Below are 20,286 nucleotides of genomic sequence, written 5' to 3'. Positions count from 1 at the left end.
CTCCCTCCACATAGTCTGGCAGACTTGTGGCGAGGACCTCCTGCCAGTTGGTGGGTACAGTACCACTCACCTTCTCTCCACCACTAAAACCAATGCCTCCAAAGCTTCATCCAAAACTTCCGGGCTCTCTCCCTGGGGCGGCGATCTGCCATCAGGATTTGTAAATGTGCTCCTTCTCCTTGTCCTGCTTCTTATGGTTGTTGAGACAGCTGCACACCCAACAATGCTGAGAATGAGTTGCTGCAGCATCAATGAACCTCCTCTTTAAGTAGTAAAGAAAGCCGGTGGCAATCATTACTTGTGTTTAGACTGCCCCCGATATTGGTCCATCTTTTCAGTGTAATGCCAATGAGCTTGGGTTTTTAGATGAGAATCATGACTGCAATCATTTTATTGAGAAGTGAGGACAAATTTTGCATGCAGTCTAGACGATTTTCATCTGGCGCTACTTAACCATTTTTAGTCTAAACACTGCTCATTTCTTGGCTATAACGAATTTCTAGGCTGTTGAAATTAAAAACAAACCCAGTTGGGAATTTCAACATGTAGTTTTAATTATTATATTTCACAGTTTTGCAATTTCAATTTTACAACTCTAGTATCAAACAACAAAAACCTGACATGTTGAAAGCAAGTGTTAAAAATCTAAAATTCATCAAACCCCGCTTTATTTAAAAATTGACACCATTCCCCATTCAGTGACTTAGACCCCAGTTCTAGTCGCCTATTCACAAGTATCCATTTTGCAGCGAGTTAACCTCACTGTACCTTTAGTTTTATTATGTGGAATCTTTACCAGATTTCGAGTGTTAAACTATTAAATAGAATTTTTTTTTCAGTGTCGGGATTTTTGGGCTGACATTCTCTTCAGCACCTAATGTTTGCACACAAATGCTCTGTGTGGAAGTGGCGCCTGCTTGCTTGACCAGTAGAGGCCATGAGAGGGAGTGCTTCATCAAATTCAAGTGATCAGTCATTGACAGTGGCCCTTTTAGAAGGATGTGGAGCTGCATTGGAACCTTTCAGAACTCTCACTATCTCCCTTTTCTGCCTGAAAGAGGGAGGTACGGGATCGGAAAGGGAATTATAAGGGTTATTTAAAAAATGACCATAACGGGGTTGAATTTTGGCAGAGTTCTTCCGATCCCCTCCCCTAATTTTGGCAGAAACTCTGCAGCAACTACAGAAACAGCCATTTTCCAGGGTTTACGCCAATCTTCCACCAACGTTGCAGCGGGAGATCTGGTAAACCTCCACGGAAATTCCAGGTGAAAATCTTTTAGGAAAAGGTCATTAAGTCCAACACAATATTCCTTTTCACAGATCAACTTTTCTGCCGTCTAGAATTAATTTAGTAACCCTTTACCTCTCTAGAAATATGTTTAATTTCCCTTTGATCCTATTTATACTTGTCAACTTCAATGGCCTTCCCTGGTAAATTATTCCACAAAGCTATTACCCTTCAGGTGAAAAGATTTAATTTAGTGTAAGCTAGCACCCTTTGTTATGTATTCCATATGTTTAGAAATCTGCTAAAAAATCCATCAGTAATGTTTCAGGTGGATTGAACGTGGCATCTATATTTGTTACGCAATGAAAACTTTTAAAAGTGTTCTCAATGTTGACTGACCTACTCCTCCCGTTGACCTGCAGTGCCAGCCTCTAAGCACTGTTGCAAGTTGTAGGCGTGAATAATTAGGAGTACTACTGCTGGTCAACTACGGCAGCAGACGGGGAAATAATGAACTGTCTAGACTAAATTTGGTGCATTGTTAACATTTAATCATTTATGAGATCAGCGCTTGGGCCACATCAACACTGCCAGCAAGTCTCCAGTTAACATCTGGAGTTGTATCTAAGCTCCCCCATCTCCCACCACTGGGCTGGACCGAGACTGACGCACTACAAGGCTGGAGATGAGGCCACACAGGTAATATGATGCTTCTGTTGGTGAGGTTCACTGCTTACACAGACCTCTTCTCCATGCAGATTCATCCCAATAAAAGGGTCACCGGTGACTAAAGATTTTTAAGGCCTTTTTTTCAGAAATGGTTTCCTTTTGAGAATATGCACACTGTTCCACCCAGGCACTAGTGGTACGGATTCAGTTCAAAAAGTGCCATGGACCAGCTGTGACATGTAAACAAACACAACGTACAGTAAACAGAGAGGCAGCAATTGGCCGACAGCAGTCCACATTCCTTGTACGGAACAAGTTGAAAGAAGGAGCGAAAGAGTTAAATTCTTACAGGTTAATGCATCTCTTTTCAAGAACAAAGACGGTTCACCACGATCAGTGCAGCCAACATTGGTTAAAAAAAAAATCCCGAAACGAGGCTTGGCATTTTGGGCCAGATTACCATTCTTAAAGAGACAGCGCACCTTCATTCAGGCAAAAACTGAAAAATTATTTGTTACAGGGTTGGGGGCGGGGCAATACTCTTTAATTCTAGATAAGGTGAGAGGATTTGGGGGTCTCTTGCACATACTCTTTGCACCCGGTGGCAATATCAAGCACAGATTAGGTGCAATTAAAATCCCATAAAATTCCATTTCATTTTCACCAGACATTAATTGTGCAAGTATTTGAAAGTTTCCCTTCGAATTTCTGTAAACATTTCAATTTTTAACACTGAAATGTGATTTTCTTTCCCCCCCAATACAATTCAGCAATGCAATTGGAAGTCACCTTGGGCTGAATTTACCTAAAATGCCACGAACATTATATTCGGTTACAACCATGCAAATAAAAGCAGTGTGTAGCTTGCAGTGTCCATATCTGTCTGAAGTGGAGAAAAGGACAAGGAGAGGAATAGTGAGTGTCTCTTTAAACAAGAATGAACCCAGGTTTTTGCAGCATTTAGGCAGTGTGAACAGTAACTTCACTCAGCTCATTGGCACCTGGAAACCATGTTTATACAATTTAAGATGACAGTATCCAGTTGTAGATCCCTTTGATCAACATTTTCAGCAGCAATGAACCGATATTGTTAAAGTGCAACGACCTCTAAGTCTATGATAGTAATAGACAAATTCTATTTCACTATCATTACAGACAGCGTGCCACTTTCAGATTCTCCTTTAATCGTTTTCTCCCATTAACCCAGGGTGGTGTAATGTTGTGGTACACTTGACCAGTGTTAGGGACAGTTTGGTAAAATCCGAATGCTGCTCTTTACTCCTACATTACAACAGTGACTACACTTCAAAAAAAAAAGTACTTCATTGTCTGTATAGCGCTTTGAGACGTCCGGTGGTCAGGAAAGGCGCTATATAAATGCACATCTTTCTTTTACATCAAGTTAAATTCAAACAGAACCCACTCTCAATTTATTAACCCCATAAACTCCATTAGGCTCAAAGATTAATGTAGGTATTGGTCAACATAAGATTATTAAGGCCCTGCTCAATTAACTGATACACCCAAAAGTAGTCTTGGTCCCTGTTTTAAAGTGAGATGTACAAACGCAGAGGAAAGTGAACTATTCAGCCAATATAAGGATTAAAAGTAGTCAGGGGAAGTGCCGAAAGGACTGGTGAAGGTCAATTGATGACTAACCTTTGGTTGAAGGCAGCTCGTGCGCTCAGGGACCACAGCGAGAGGTCAGCCCACAATGTTCTTAAGGCCATGAAGCTCCATCTCAATCAGTAATGGGTTTATAATATAGTCCCAGGTTATTCTGGTGCGTCTTTATTTGATTTTTTTTTAATTTTGTTTTTCAGTCCAAGGATCTGATTTGTTGGTGAGTCAGTTGTGGGGGCAGCTTGCTCTAAATACTTTGATCTCCTACTGTAAACAATGGGAACGTGTGCATGCATGCAAATGTGGAACAATTCCCCTCGATTCTCATGGTCCTATTGTTAGTCAGTAGAAATGCTCACAGTGAATATTTTATAAACGGTATCGCTGCCTTCTCACCCTCTCAGCGTTAGTCGATGGAGATGGGGTGGAGGGGCGAGTGTTGTGAACAGTATCACTGACATCAACTTCAGACACTGGTGGGTTCAGACCAATGTCATGCCTGCTTTATAATAATATACAATACCATCAATAACATGATAAGTTGAGTACCTCATGTTAATGTATGTGCCCCTGTCCTACATCAAGCCTTCAAAAGCCAGCACTGCGCCACAAAAGGAATTTAGGAATAAATGTGTTGCATCTGACAAATGCCTCCTATCATGTCTCAAGTTGGATAAATAGAGTTCTACTCTATCTGTTCAAATCTACCACTTTACGTAGGATTGAAGGATTTCCATTCAGCATCAAACACTCCGTCTGCAGAACCGCTTTCTTGCCAACCCCCCTCCCTCATGTTACGGCCATCCCCAGCCAGCAGGTTTCACGGACAGCCTGCTCCCAGGACAGCACCAATGCTGTTGTCAAACTGAGAACTAGCAGTGTCTGAGATTGGTCTCAGAGTGACTGTTCTCTGATGCTCCCCTCACTGCCTGCGGTGAAGAACCCAGCACCTGTAGGTCACTTCCGCACTGCTGTGTGGCTGTGATTAGGAACGCAGCACATGGAGGGTTGGAGGCACAAACCCGGCCTCTATCAATGTGGAGGTACAATCTATTCAGGTTTTCACATGATGCGCCACTGCAGGAAAAGCCTTCCAATGGAGGGGTACTTTTGTATTGTAGAGATTCTCCTGACAGGCATTTAATCCAGGATGGACGTATGCAGCCAAGCTTTGTAAATGATGCTCCAGGTCAGCCATCTTAATTTAGGCTATCGACCATTTTGAATCGTTTTATACTTTTATATAATTTGCCTGCTCACAGTATTATTTTTCATCGGGTATACATTCTTTTTCAATTTTCTTACTTCCACCTCTCCCTCCAGTAGAGAAGATGGGAAAACCTAGATCACAGATGACTGCATAGCCACCATGTTGCTTTGTGACTAGCTGACAGTAGGTAATCGTCCAGATAGGATGGGTCTAGCCGGAGTTTTTTTTTCTCCCATTGCAGGGGTAAGGAAGGCCACTCTATCTCAGAACATGACAACCTCTGGCAGCTGGCCAAGAACTGCCTGACGACTGCCGAACAGGAGAGTCTGACAGTCAGTGTCTCGAATTTCACATGCACAAAGATCAGCAGTGATAGGCAGAATAAATCCAGGGAACTATAGACAAGTTAGATTAACGTCGGTGGTAGGAAAGATAATGCAATCTTTACTGAACGATGTAATAGAAAACATCTAGAAACCAAAAATATAATAAAGAGTAGTCAGCACAGATTTCAAAAGGGGAGGTCATGTTTGACCAACCTGATTGAATGCTTTGAAGAAGTAACAGAAAGAGTAGACGTGGGTAATGTAGTAAATGTAATATATATGGTTTTTCAAAAGGCCTTCGATAAGTTACCACATACTAGACTCATGACTAAGGTCAGAGTATGTGGACAAGAAGCAGAATAGATAGTAAGCTGGCTACTATACAGAAAACAGAGAGATGGGGTTAACGGTAGCCACTCAGACTGGCAAAAGGTGGGGTAGTGGTGTTCCACAGGGATCAGTGCTGAGACCACTGTTGTTCACAACTTACATTAAGAATTTGGACTCAGGAATTGAAAGTACAATTTCAAAATTTGCAGTTGCACCAAATTGGGGGGTATAGTTTATACTGAGGAAGAATGCAACAAATTACAAGACGACATTAATAAACTTGCAGAATGGGCATGTAATTGGCAAATGAATTTCAGTATAGGTCAGTGTGAGGTGATACACTTTGGTAGGGTGAATAAGGAGGCTACATACTGCTTGGTAAATAAGAGTTTAAATGGGGTAGAGGAGCAGAGGGATCTGGGGGTACAGATACACAAATCACTAAGAGTAGCGACACAGGTTAATAAGGCCATAAAAACAGCAAACCGAGCATTGGGGTCCGTGTTCCCTTTAAGCTGTGCAGGCGCATAGTGCTCTGGAGCTCCCGCATACCCGGCTCACCAGCATCTGTGGAATTTTAAATGGTCCGCACAGCCCGGTAAAGGGGCCGCGCAGCCCCCAAAAAATTAGAGGGAACATTGATTGGGGTGCATTTCTAGTGGGATAGAATTGAAAAGCAGAGAAGTTGTGTTAAACTTGTATAGAAACTTGGTTAGACCACACTGTGCACAGTTCTGGTCTCCGTATTATAAAAGGATATAGAGGCACTGGAGAAGGTGCAAAAAAGATTCACAAGGATGACACCAGAACTGAGAGGATATATTGATCAACAACGGCTGAACAGACTGGGGCTCTTTTCTCTATAAAAGAGAAGGCTGACCTGATAGAGGTCTTTAAGATTATGAAACGGTTTGATGGGCTAGATGTAGAAAAAATGTTTCCACTTGTGGGGAGTCCAAAAGTAGATGTTGTGAATATAAGATAGTCACTAATAAATCCAATCGGGAATTCAGGAGAAACTTCTTCACCCAAAGAGTGGTAAGACTGTGGAACACCCACAATGGGTAGGTGAGGCAAATAGCAGAGATGCATTTAAAGGAAAGCTAGATAAGCACATGAGGGAGAAAGGAATAGAAGGATCTGCTGATAGGGTTAGATGAAGAGGGGTGGGAGGAGGCTCGTGTGGGGCAGAAACACCGACATAGGCAAGTTGGGCCGAATGGCCTGTTCCTGTACTGTGGACTCCATGTAACGCTATATATTAGTAAAGGACAAGAAGGAATGTGTCAGAGCTGAGGATCTTACTCTTAAGAGATTAGCGTGTAAAGTTAAGGCACATGGGATTGGGGGCAAGGTATTGACTTGGATAGAGAACTGGTTAGCAGATAGAAAGCAAAGAGTTGGAATAAACGGGTCTTTTTCCGAGTGGCAGGCAGTGACTAGTGGGGTACCGTAGGGATTGGTCCTTGGACCCCAGCTATTCACAATATATATTAATGATCTAGACAAGGGAACTAGATGTAATATCTCCAAATTTGCAGACGACACAAAGCTGGGTGGGCGTGTGTGCTGTGAGGAGGATGCCGAGAAACTACAGGATGATTTGGACAGGTTGGGTGATTGGGCAGAAGCATGGCAGATGCAATATAACGTGGATACATGTGAGGTTATCCACTTTGGTGTCAAAAACAGGAAGGCAGATTATTATCTGAATGGCAATAGATTGGGAGAAGGGGAAGTGCAATGAGACCTGGGCGTCCTTGTGCACCAGTCGCTGAAGGTAAGCATGCAGGTGCAGCAGGCGGTTAAGAAGGCAAATGGTATATTGGCCTTCATTGCGAGAGGGTTTGAGTACAGGAACAAGGATGTCTTGCTGCAGTTGTACAGGGCCTTGGTGAGACCACATCTTGAGTATTGTGTGCAGTTTTGGTCGCCTTATCTGAGGAAGGATATTCTTGCCATGGAAGGAGTTCAGCGAAGATTGGGTCGATTAGGCTTGTACTCGCTGGAGTTTAGAAGAATGAGAGGGGATCTCATTGAAACTTATAAAATTCTGGCAGGACTGGACAGACTAGATGCAGGGAGGATGTTCCCAATGGTCGGGGAATCCAGAACCAGGGGTCACAGTCTAAGGATAAGGGGTAGGCCTTTTAGGACAGAAATGAGGAGGAATTTCTTCACCCAGAGAGTGGTGAACCTGTGGAATTCTCTACCACAGAAGGCAGTAGAGGCCAATTCATTAAATATATTCAAGAAGGAGTTGGATATATTTCTTAAGGCTAAAGGGATCAAGGGGTATGGGGAGAAAGCAGGGACCGGGTACTGAACTTGGATGATCAGCCATGATCGCATTGAATGGCGGAGCAGGCTCAAGGGGCCGAATGGCCTACTCCTGCTCCTATCTTCTATGTTTCTATGTCTCTATGTTTCATGAGCTAACCAGATCCCTCCCAGATTTAGAACACAGTTTGGAAATCCCCGAGAGCCACTTTCAGGCTGAAGTTGGATAAAATATTGTTGCTTCAAACACAGCAGGTAAAATATTTTGAGTGGTTTAAACCATGGGCGCATATTCAGGTCGAGCCACTAAGAATCTGCAACACACATTGCTGCTCTCTCCCATCAATAGAGACAAAGATAGAGGGAGAAAAGGGTGTAATATAAGTTAAATATAATAAGCTACTTTCATTGCATTGATGTAGAATCATAGACATTTTAGTTCAGGAGGTCCCTGTGCCTGTATTAGTGAAATATTTTGTTGGCTGTAAATTTTTAAAGGCTTTGTGTGAGGATAGAAATCTATCTATTTGTTACCCTGACGGTCTCCACTGCCCAGGTCACACACCATCTGCTGGAGCCCCAGTGCTCACCCTGCTGGTAGCCCAATAAAATGGCACAAAATCTTCTTGATTGAGATTATGTTTAAAATGATGCAATACCAGCGGTAAAGGCAGAACTAAAACCATGGCCAAAATTCATAGTCATGGTGCAGCTCCCGGCTACTGAAACACTAGTTGGGCTACTGAAATGTTCATTGGGTTACTGTCTTTCAAATCACAGAACAGTGCTTAGGTAGAGCAGAGAAAGTGAATAAGGTTGTGATCACATGACTTCAGGGCTTTGATGGGCGACCAAATTTCACAAATAGTGAGCCCAACCCCAGCGGCGACCAGAGAAAAATATGTTTCTACTACCGGAATAAATTGAAAACCAATCTGAGAGGGTTTGTGAAATACAAATACAGGCAGGCAGTTTGTATACAAAATACATCCTGAAACTTCAGGCAGGCTTCGGGCCTTCAATGTTCAGACATTTCCTTCAAGTCACCTGTTCTAGGATGCGAACACCGTTAGGTCTCTGAAGCTCCTGTTCCTCCCCTCATACAGGGTGTACGAACTGGTACACCAAACGCTGCGAAACGTCAGGCTTCCGGATGATCCCCTTTTTATAATATTGCCGGATGGAACGGCTTAGCTTGTCATAGTTCATTGCCGGTCGGTTCTTTCGGATTCCCCATAACCTGGCAACCTGTGCAGAGTCTTCAATCTTAAATATACCTGGTCGAGAATAAGATGAAGAAAGTTCCTGCTTGTTAGTGGTTCCGACTAATGCAAGTACTTAATACTAAAGCAAAATAATGTGGATGCCGGAAATCTGAAATACAAACACAAAATGCTGGAAATATTCAGCATCTGTGGAGAGAGAAACAGAATTAATGTTTCAGGTCGATGACCCTTCGTCAGAACTGGGAAAAGCTGGAGATGGAACAGGTTTTTAAGCAAGTGTAGGGGCAGGGAAAGGGGGGAGGGGAGGAAGGAACAAAAGGGAAGGTCTGTGGTAGGATGGAAGGCGGGAGAGATTCCTCTTAATGTCTCTTATTCTCTCCTGCCTTCCACCCTATCACAGACCTTCCTTTTTGTTCTTTCCTCCAGCTTTTACCAGTTCTGACGAAGGGTCATCGACCTGAAACGTTAACTCTGTTTCTCTCTCCACAGATGCTGCAAGTACTTAATACACTGAAGGACCTTGGTGGGTTAAAGTACTTTCCTTTAGTTCCAGCATCAAAGTTCAAATCTAGCTCTGATTGATCTCAGTTGGGCAGCAAGTGGGACAGTGTAATCAACCTCAGTGCTCCCTCGGGTAGACAACCCTCCAGCATTGTCCTGGAGTCTTCAGCATTTGAAGCTCAGTCTCCAGGAAACTGCTGCGAGCAACCCAGAAGAAAAATCACAGGGACATTAAACAAATGTGGTTTTTTTTTCATTTTCTTTGAACACATTCATTTATTAGTTATAAAAATATTGAAGTTGGGGGAAAAAAGCTGTTTGATAGTCAAGAATCATCCAAGTAAATCATGAAGAGTCTGTTCACTTTCCAATTGGCTGGGGAAGGAGATGCGCTGTGAGGATGGACATGTTGGGCAACCAATGGCGGGATCAAGGGGGCAGAGCAGCGGGATGCAGGACGTCATCCTCCAGGAATACATCCTAGAGTTGGCAACCCTAGTGCTCCCGGTCATGGGAGGGAGTAAAATTTCAGCCTGGATTCCTTGTCCAAATTTTTATCTAGTGACCCCTGCTGGAAAGTGCATGTGTGGAGATGTCAGCTTTGGTCAGTGGTAGCACTCTCGCCTCTGAGTCAGATGTTTGTGGGTTCATGACGCACTCCAGAGACTTGAGTTCAAAATCTAGGCTGACACTCCAGCGCAGTACTGAGGGAGTGCTGCACTGTCAGAGCTGTCAGCTTTTGGATGAGATGTTAAACCGAGGCCCCTTCTTCCCTCTCAGGTGGATGTAAAAGATCCCATGGCACTATTTCGAAGAAGAGCAGAGGAGTTCTCCCTGGCAATATTTATTCCTCAACCAACATCACTTAAAAACAGATTACCCGGTCATTATCTCATTGTTGCTTGTGCGCAAATTGACTGCTCCATTAATAAAATGCTGCCTTGCACCCAATCGTTCTGGAACCCTACATTTACGCAGATAAATATCAAGGAGTGCTACGCCCATAGCAACGAGACTAAGAGCACAAATGCCACTGACCTTTCTCTTTGTTCAGCCAGCGGATGAATCGACCATAGTTGTGCGGCTTCAGCAAGAGTTCCTTCAGAAATTGCCAAAGGTGAATTGGTTGCCCGGAGCTGGAGGAGTCTGCCTCTGTGTCCATCCATCCTTCGTCACTGCCTGGTGAGAGGAACCACAGTCTGTCACCTCACATTTCCTCAGTCACTGTTCAACCACTGGACAGTGCTTAACCTTACAAAGAGGCCATCGATACAAGATTAAGAGATTTAGCACAGAGGGTAGGAGAAACGTCTTCACACAGAGAGCTGTGAGGCTGTGGAATTCACTTCCAGGATTAATAGTTGAGGCAGAAACGATGTCAACATTGAAGATTAGATTGGAGAGGTGGATGGAAGAGAAAGGAGATGAAGGGATACAGGAACTGTGGGTAAGTGTGATTAGGACCATTTGCTCACATGGAAAGTAAATACAGGCACAGACTGGTTGGGCTGAATGGGCTGTTTCTGTGTTGTAACATCTATCTATTTTCAAGGCTGTACTTGCATGAATAAAATTAAGATAAAGAAATGGTATTAAATAGAAGGATTTTTCCCAACTCAAATACACAGTCTACGTTTAAAAATTATTTCAGTAGGATAGCGGAGGGAGTCTTACCACCAGTACCCACTTACATATCAAACTCGTACAGGTGCTATTGAATTACAGCTCTTTGTTTTCTGGGTGGATTTTTTTGTTTTGATGATATGGGTTGATGACCTAGTATGGGGAGGTTCCTGAGTGGAGTTACTGAGTCCAACTGTATGGGAGCTGAGCATTCTGTTACTGACCGTATCTTCTTGTGTCGATTCAGTGCCCTGACAGATTGTCTCTTCATTTTGGAGAACTGATTCTTGAACCAGTCCTATAATATGGTACGAGTTGGCTGGTGCTGTGGAATAGGCCCCTCTTTGTGTTGTAGGCAGGCTTCCATTTCCCCACAGCGGACAGCGTCAACATCGACTTACGTTTACATAGCGCCTTTACCATCCCAAAATACTTCATAGAGACAAAGGCAAACGCTGAGCGATAGTGAGAAAAGAGTTAGGGGAGGTGATTGAAGACAAGGTCTTGAGGGAAACTTTCGAAGCAGGGGAGAGAGGTAGCAAAGTGGAAAGGTTTAAGGACAGTCATACTTTGTGACTTTTTTTTCGCCATCTGTCAAACTCTCCTTGTGGGGTGGGGGGGGGGGGGGGCGGTCCCCACAGTCTAGCAATGGAAAAAGTGTATTGTTGGTTTGTACTGGAAAGTTGCGCACTCCACTTTCCTCACTGCAGAACAAATGTCCGCCTCTCTCTGGGGGCGTGGAGGTGCTGAGGGATGTGGGCCTTGGCGCTTCCAGGGACAGCACTGCCTCATTTATTGGGCAGCATTGCCATTGACACTGGAACTGCTGTCAGTAGCAGCACTCCTCCCACCCAGGTACCCCATTAGCACCATGAACATTCACTATTTAAATAAATATATCTTCCCTTCAAAATCAATGAAAGCAGACAGGAAAAAGACATGGATGTACAGGTTAATTCTAGCTCTTTGTAACAGTTTGATATTTCGAGTGCTTGCTTATGGCAAGCAATAATCTTAGTCGTTCTTTCTTAATCTGTATTATCCCACCTCTTTGTCCTTCCAAGGTGTGCTAGGAGCAACGGAATCATTGGACCCACCTACATGGGCGCTATGAGTGCTGCTCTTGATTAGATTACTGGAGGAGAGGGCACAACATGGACGAGGTCCACTGACCTGTGGCACGGTAAGTACACATGAAACAACTCCACTCAATGGACCTTGGGCAGGGAGCAGCACAGTGATGTACATATTGGTGCTCAAAGGCCCATTGCCATGGAGGTGTTGAGATCCTGATGCTGGCCCTGCGATTAAAGGAAGGCAGCAAGTAAAGGCTTGGGATGTCATGATAAGGAGGGATGAGTGGAGGGCCAGCCTATCAAGAGATGCCATTTTTGTGCACCCGCCAGTGACTAGCTCAAGAACGGCACTGTCAAAGGCCTTGGCACAGATCACCCACTCCATCAACATATGATGTGTGCCACAGGAAGATTTAGCAAGTACCGAGAGAAACTGCAAAATAATAAGGAATAATTAAACAGCCATTTCCAATCCCTACCTAATTTATTCTTCTGTCAGGATCAGTTTCACATTCCGTGGAACGCTGTTCCTGGGTTTTTGCCTCCTCTGGGACATGGACCTCCCTTCGTTATTACCAAGGACCTTTCACAGACCCCAGCAAGGGGACACCACCCCATCTAGTCCAGGCTACGTACAGGTCCAGGTCCAAGAGGCATCAGGGGACTATATGATTTTCAATAATTATTTTGAGTTTGATAGCAAAATACTGCGGATGCTGGAAGTCTTGACGAAGGGTTTCGACCTGAAATGTTGACTCTATTTCTCTCTCCATGGATGTTGCCTGGCCTGCTGAGTTTTTCCAGCATTTTCTGTTGTTATTTTTTATTATTTTGAGTTTGTTGTTGGGTTTTTCTGATACCTATATAAAGCAGATTGGCATACACAATACTACACCACTAATATGTACAAAAGCCCATGTCCCACCTAGCGCTAGGACTGTATATAAATACATTGCACACTGCATTCTTGAAAAGTGGCATTTTACTGCAGCGCAGAATGTGAAACCTTGACGTAAATTGCAGGGAGGCCACAAACTCTTTCGATACAATCACTTCTGTAGGCTGAAGGTTTCAGTCTGCCTCAGATGCCTGAGGCAAACCCAACTGTACTGAGTACTTCTGCTTCAAGCCAAGATCTCATTTTCTAAAGGGAAGCTCTACTCTACTCAATGCCTGTCATACACACAGGCCTTCCTTGATAGTTATGTAATGTTTTCCTGACTGACCTGTTTGGACACCATTCACACCTTTGATTGCTGTGATTATCTCTCTGCTGAGGTGTGATAAAGGGCAGTTAGAAAGATTACCTGTAATCATCTGGCAGTTTTCTCTGACTATATATGCTGTGCCTGTATGCTTCTCTCCACTTCACCTGATGAAGGAGCAGCGCTCCGAAAGCTTGTGATTTCAAATAAAGCTGTTGGACTATAACCTGGTGTTGTGTGACTTCCTACATTTGATAGTTATTGTGTGGGGAATGTTGCAATTCAGCTCTTTTCCTAAGGTACGGAATGTCCCCACAGGGCAAATCTTTTCACTTCTAATTCGCTCACTGAGATGGAAAACTTATTAAAAAAAAGCTCCTCACTATAACACTTCCTGCATTGATTGCACCGTCCCCTTTCCACAGCAGCGTCTGCATTTTTGTTGTTGTTGCAAGGCACAGGGTCCCTGCAAAAGATGGGGATCATCTGCAGTGCAAACTGGATCAGAACTGATCAGACAGTGATTGCTGGTTTTGGTAGCCAGATTGTTTCCCAAAGCAGTTACTTTGGTGGCTCCAGCGCTAACCATGGTCTCCCTGCAAGTACATCAGCACAGGTACGAGTGGATTTAACCCGTCAACTTCTAATAATATAGAGAGGTTACATACAGATGGAATGTTCTGCAGTTGCGAGCAGTGTGTTACCATTATATCTGCTACCTCCAGGGGAAGACTTGTCTTTCATCCAGGCGGCTGAAAAAAAGGAAAACACTGTTTTAATATTCACGACTCGAAATCTCTTCTCCCCTTCAAAAGAAAGATGGAAAGAATTTCCATTAATATAAGTGTGTTTCACGACTTCAGGACGTCCCACAGCGCTTCACAGCCAATGAGGTACTTTTGAAGTGTACTCACTGTTGTAATGTGGGAAACGCAGCAGTCAATTTGCGCACAGCAAACTCCCACAAACAGCAATGAGATAAATGACCAGATAATCTGTTTCAGTGATGTTAGTTGAGGGATAAAGGTTGGCCAGGACACCGGGGAGAACTCCCCTGCTCTTCTTCGAATAATGTCATGAGTGCAAATGAGGCCTCGGTTTAACGTCACATCCAAAAGACGGCACCTCCGACAGTGCAGCACTCCCTCTGGAGTGGGACTTGAACCCACTACCTTCTGGCTCCAAGGCAAGGGTACTACTAATTTGAGCCACAACTGACACTTAATATTGCTCCTAATTTTTATGCTGTTCCCCCTTTCCCCGCCCACTGTATTTGAAACCTTAATTAAAATGCGCAATCAGCTTTGTCAATCTCTTCTATAATCGTGAAAACTTCAATTAGATCACCTTAAAGTTTCCTGTTTTCTTAAGAAAACCAGCCCAACTTCTTTAACCGTTTCTCATAATTGAACGTCCTGATACCCAGCATCACCTTGGCAGCTCAGCACGGAACCATATCAAAAATACTTTTCCCATGAACTGCACTCAACACCTAACCTCAGGGGTATTAGTGGTGGATGGTGTGTTGATGTGATAAAGCTGCTGAGGGACCACAGGGACGTTGTGTAAGGTCATGTCTGTGGTTCTACACTTGGAGCATTCCCTGGTCTCATTCTAGCAGCCTAGGAGCAATGATGAAAAGTAACACAAAAAGAAAATACTGCAGAGGCTGGAAATCTGAAATATAAACAGAAAATGCTGGAGATACTCAGCAGGTCAGGGCAGCATCTGTGAAGAGAGAAACAGAGTTAACGTTTCAGGTCGATGACCTTTCATCAGAACTGGAAAAAAGCAGGAAATGGAACAGATTTTTAAGCAAGTGTAGGAGCTGGGAAAGAGGGGAGGGGATGAAAGAACAAAAGGGAAGGTCTGTGATAGGATGGAAGGCAGGAGAGGTTAAGAGACATTAAGAGATAGTCTTTCACCCCCTCCCCCATTTCCCAGCCCCTACACTTGCTTAAAAATCTGTTCCATTTCCTGCTTTTTTCCAGTTCTGACGAAAGGTCATCGACCTGAAACGTTAACTCTGTTTCTCTCTTCACAGATGCTGCCTGACCTGCTGAGTATCTCCAGCATTTTCTGTTTTTATGAAAAGTAACAGCTAGGTCTTCCCAGACGTGAGCCAGGAGAGATGCAACAGCACCGTGCTCACCCTTGCACACCTCCTAGAGGCCATCTGCAGAATAGCACCTGGCACAGAGGAAACTAAAAGAGAACCAGAGAGATCAGGGCATCCACGTGAAAAGAAAGATAGACTTCCGTTTATATAGCCTCTCAGAAACTAAGTGCTTCACATCCAATGAAGTACTCTGAAATGCAGAGACTGTTATGTGGCCAATAAATGTTGAGTTAATCCTTGGCACGAGCTCTAGTTTTACATTCCAGGTAAGTGATTAATGCAGAAAAAGCTGATGAAATCACTTTCAAATACGCAGTTTAGTTCTGATGAAATTATTGATCAAACTGAAAACTGTAGAACTGATTCAACAATCCCTCACTGTCGGAACACACCTTCTTTCTAACTCCCTCACGGACAGATTACACGGCCCATAGATCCCCAGGGAGGGGGTGCATCATGATGCAATTGCTGGGATGCGCCCACCTCGGACTTCTGCCTCTCGCCCTGCCAAGGTTAGGGGAGGTCTCTTACTTTAAATGGCACTGCTGGGTGCCAACACCGCGAGGGCCGGGTCTCTGGGCGCGCCCCATACTGCCATAGAGGAGACCAGGTCCTGGGGAAAGGGGTGCTGTGCCCCCCTATTCCAGACAGATGAATTTCGAGCCCCCTTGGCCCCTTTTCTACGGAGGTAGACAATTCTATATCTAAAAATTTGCACCTTTTAGATCTTCGTGGATCGGACCACGACCCAGGCCGGAACCCCCATTTGGGCCCTCCTTCTGCCACAGAGGGCACCAATATGCCTGCTTTCACCAAATCATGTTCCTGCCAGAGATACACCAGATCCGACTGAGGGCCGAGATCACAGGAGATCCTGAGGTAGGGAGATCCCTGTCCTTGGGATAAAGCCCTTGTCTGGGGCAGGCAAAGGCTCCGCACCTACCAAGGCCATCTGGAAACTGGATTGCATTGCCAGTACATGGGACCCGGCAGATCTGGGTCCCGACCTAATTACTGGCCTTTCCAGCAGACTCCCACTGAAGTTACAGCAGGCAGACACTAGAACAGCTATGGATTTTCATCCCCCGTGTCCTTATAACTCCTTCACTGATAGAGCACACCTTCCTTATAACTCTTTCATATAAAGCCCCCTCTCCATAGCACAGTCCTTATTCTAATACCCAAATATAAAACAGAGACCAAAAACCAGCCTCGCTGGTAAACCGCATCAACCCTGTTCTATAATACTCCTCAGTATAAAGTTCTAATATAACACAGATCTTGTAATTTGTCACTGATGAGGAATATAAACCTCCCTCTGATAACAAACCCTAACTGTAATTCTGTTTCTTAGCTTCCTTCCAGAGATGATTCTGTAATTTTTGTCTGTCTGTAAAAAATTCTATTTTGGTTTCTGCTGTAGTTTGTCTATATAAAAATAAGAGGACTTGTGTTCACATAGCGCCTTATCACATAGTCAAAAGATCTCCGAGCGCTTCCCTCCTGATTTACTTGTTGATGTGCAGTGACTGTTGTAGTGCAGCAGCCAGTCACACTCCAGCAACATCCCATAAACGGCAATGTCATGGATGGCCGATTAGTCTGTGTTTTTTGTTGGTGATGTTAGTTTATTGAGGAACGTTGGTCAGGATGACAGGAAAACTCCCTGTTCTTCTTCAGATACTGCCATGGGATATTTAGCAGCCACCTGAAATAGTGGAACCGGCAGACTGGGTCTTGTTCGTTCATTGGTAACACTCTCACCTCTGAGTTAGAATCAAGCCTTGCTCTGGAGAGTTGGGCACATAATCCAGCCTTATACTGAAGGAGTGCAGCAGTGTCACAAGTGCTATCTTTCAGGTGAGATGTTAAACCGAGGCCCTGTGGATGCAGAGGAGCCCGTGGCACTGTTTAAAGAAGAGCAGTGGAGGTGCTTTGGCCAACATAACAAAAAACACTAAACTTATCTGGTAATTTCTCATTGCTGTTTGTGGGACCTTGCTGAGAGCTAATTGGTTGCCACGTTTCTCAATGTTACAACAGTGTTTCATTGGCTGTGAAGCAGTTTGGGATATCATGAAAGGCACTACATTAGTGCAAGCTCTTTCTTGGTTTAACATCTTATCTATGGGGTGAGTCCTGCGGCAATGCTGCATTCATTCAATACTGCACTGGATATCAGGCTAGATTAAATATCTGTCATTTCCATTCTGAAAGAGTGTGCAAAACTACTTGTAGGATTCCTTGTCTTCAAATCACTCCACACCTCACCCCACCTAATCAGAACGATCTTCTCCAATCGTATAGCCTAGGTTGCACCCTCCACTCCTCTGACTGTAGATGGCTACTGGTTCCCACTTCCTTCTCTCCACCATCGGAAGCCGACCAAAATCGTCTACTTCCACCTCTATAACATCGTCCGTCTCCGCCCCTGCCTCAGCTCATCTGCTGCTGAAACCCTCACCCATGCCTTTGTTACTATCTAGACTTGACTATTCCAACACACTCCTGGCCGGCCTCCCAGCTACCACCCACCATAAACTCGAGCTCATCCAAAACTCTGCTGCCCGTGTCCGAACTCGCACCAAGTCCTGTTCGCCCATCACCCCTGTGCTCGCTGACCTACATTGGCTCGTGGTCCGGCAATGCTTCAATGTTAAAATTCTCATCCTTGTTTTCAAATCTCTCCATGGCCTCCCCCCCCCCCCCCCCCCCTCCCTATCTCTGTAACCTCCTCCAGCCCTACAACGCTCCGAGATATCTGCGCTCCTCCAATTCTGGTCTCTTGCGCATCCCCGATTTTAATCTCTCCACCATTGGCAGCTGTGCCTTCAGCTGGGGCAGCTGCCTAGGTCCCAAGCTCTGGAATTCCATCCATCAGCCTCTCTACCTCTCCTTCCTCCTTTAAGACGCTGCTTAAAACTTACCTCTTTGACCAAGTTTTTGGTCACCTGTCCTAATATCTCCCTATGTGGCTCCTGTGAAGCGCTTTGGGGTGTTTTACTACATTAAAGGCACTATATAAATGTATGTTGTTGCTGTTGTTGATCAGCCGGTCACCGTTACCTGGAAGTATCTCTCTAAACCACTGTGCCAATCTGTCTCGCTCCCTACTTTCAAAAAGCCTCCTAAAAACCCGCTTTGTTAACCGTGCCTTAAGTCTTCCCTCTAATCGCTTCAGTTCCGCTCAGTGCCACTTCTATGTTTTGTTAAAAGTTTTAAAATGTTCCTTTGTATGAAGAATGATGAGTAAGTTGTTTATTTGTTGTTATGTATTACCTGCTCTGCTGCAGAGAATAAGAAAGTAGCTCACCGCTTGGAACTGTACAGTGGGGGAGAGGGGGCATACGGCTGATAGTCAGGTGGCCTGAAGTGATTTATCACAATTTCAATAGTACAGTAAATGAAAAATCTGTTCATCTGGGGTTTGACGATAAATGTCCAATGGATGTGGCACCCTCTAGTGGTTCTTTAAGTGAATGATGCATTTGACTGGAGATTGGAGCTCAGTGTCCAACAGACCTTCAGCTAGAAGTTCGTCTCGGGCAGTACCACCCGCTTTGCGCCCCCGCCTGAGACTCATTTCTAGGCCTCTAACTTGAGGGAGGAATTAGGGTCACTAACTTTGGTTCGATGTATTCCTGAGGTTTCATCACACGATCTCCAGCCTCCGACTGCCCCGTCCAGTCAAACATCAAGGGCTGAATTTTCCGGGGCGGCAGCAGCGGGCGCCGTCAGTGGCGGGTCGGGTGGGAAAGTTGTTTTTTTTTGACAGCGGGTCGACTCGCTCCCACGTGCCTTTCCCACAGGCACATCGGTCAGCGTGGAGCCGGCCTGACCGTCAGTGGCGGGGGGACCCAATTGAAATCATTATGAGGTACTTTACAGGCACTTAAGAGCCTTTTTCTCCCTACTTTTTAAATTTCCCTGCATGACCACAGGATTCACACAGCTCAGGAACCATGTCTGTCAACCTGAGGCGTGAGTTCTGTGGCCATAGCTCCATGACAGCATGAAAAACAAACCAAAACAAACCGCTAACTCTCCGACACCTCCTCCTACCTCTGCCTAGACCATGACCCCACCACCGAACATCAAGCCACTGTTTCCAAGATTGTCACTGACCTCATCACCTCTGGAGATCTTCCCTCCACGGCCGCCAACCTCATAGTTCTCCAACCCCGCACAGCCCACTTCTACCTCCTTCCCAAGATCCACAAACAGGACTGCCCTGGTAGACCCATCGTTTCAGCCTGTTCTTGCCCCACGGAACTTATCTCTTCCTATCTTGACTCTATTTTTTCTCCCCTTGTCCAGTCTCTTCCCACCTACATCCACGACTCTTCCGACACCCTCCGCCACTTTAACAGTTTCCAGTTTCCTGGCCCCAACCGCCTCCTTTTCACCATGGACGTCCAACACCTCTACACCTCCATCCCCCACCAGGGTGGCCTGAGGACGCTCCGCTTCTTCCTTGAACAGAAGCCCAACCAGTCCCCATCCACCACCACCCTCCTCCGCCTGGCTGAACTTGTTCTCACATTGAACAACTTCTCCTTTGACTCCACTCACTTCCTCCAAATCAAAGGTGTTGCTATGGGTACCCGCATGGGTCCTAGCTATGCCTGCCTTTTCGTGGGATATGTGGAACACTCTTTGTTCCAGTCCTACTCAGGTCCCCTCCCTCAACTCTTTTTCCGGTACATTGATGACTGTATCGGTGCCGTTTCCTGCTCTCGCCCTGAACGAGATCATTTCATTCACTTTGCTTCCAATTTCCACCCTTCCCTCACCTTCACATGGTCCATCTCTGACTCTTCCCTTCCCTTCCTCGACTTCTCCGTCTCCATCTCTGGGGATAGGTTAT

The 20,286-nt window shown here is 44.9% G+C and overlaps 1 protein-coding gene across 1 annotated transcript in view; it reads right to left on the bottom strand.

Annotated features, from left to right (window-relative positions):
• Positions 1-533: 533 nt before the first annotated feature.
• spdef (SAM pointed domain containing ets transcription factor) overlaps positions 534-20,286 on the bottom strand; it is a 120,419-nt gene continuing 100,666 nt past the window's right edge. The window contains exons 3-5 of the mRNA XM_086011516.1: positions 14,005-14,052; positions 10,435-10,575; positions 534-8,946 (exon numbers count right to left, since the gene is read on the bottom strand). Coding sequence (XP_085867642.1) covers positions 8,768-8,946; positions 10,435-10,575; positions 14,005-14,052 — 368 coding nt within the window. The 3' untranslated portion in view covers positions 534-8,767. The remainder of the gene's footprint in view (positions 8,947-10,434; positions 10,576-14,004; positions 14,053-20,286) is intronic.

This window comes from Somniosus microcephalus, chromosome 18, assembly GCF_052327205.1.
Source record: "Somniosus microcephalus isolate GS21.2 chromosome 18, FLI_Smic_1.0, whole genome shotgun sequence".
NCBI classification, from domain to species: domain Eukaryota; kingdom Metazoa; phylum Chordata; class Chondrichthyes; order Squaliformes; family Somniosidae; genus Somniosus; species Somniosus microcephalus.
The sequence above is the reverse complement of the archived record's forward strand: the minus strand, read 5'-3'. Positions and strand labels throughout refer to the sequence as shown.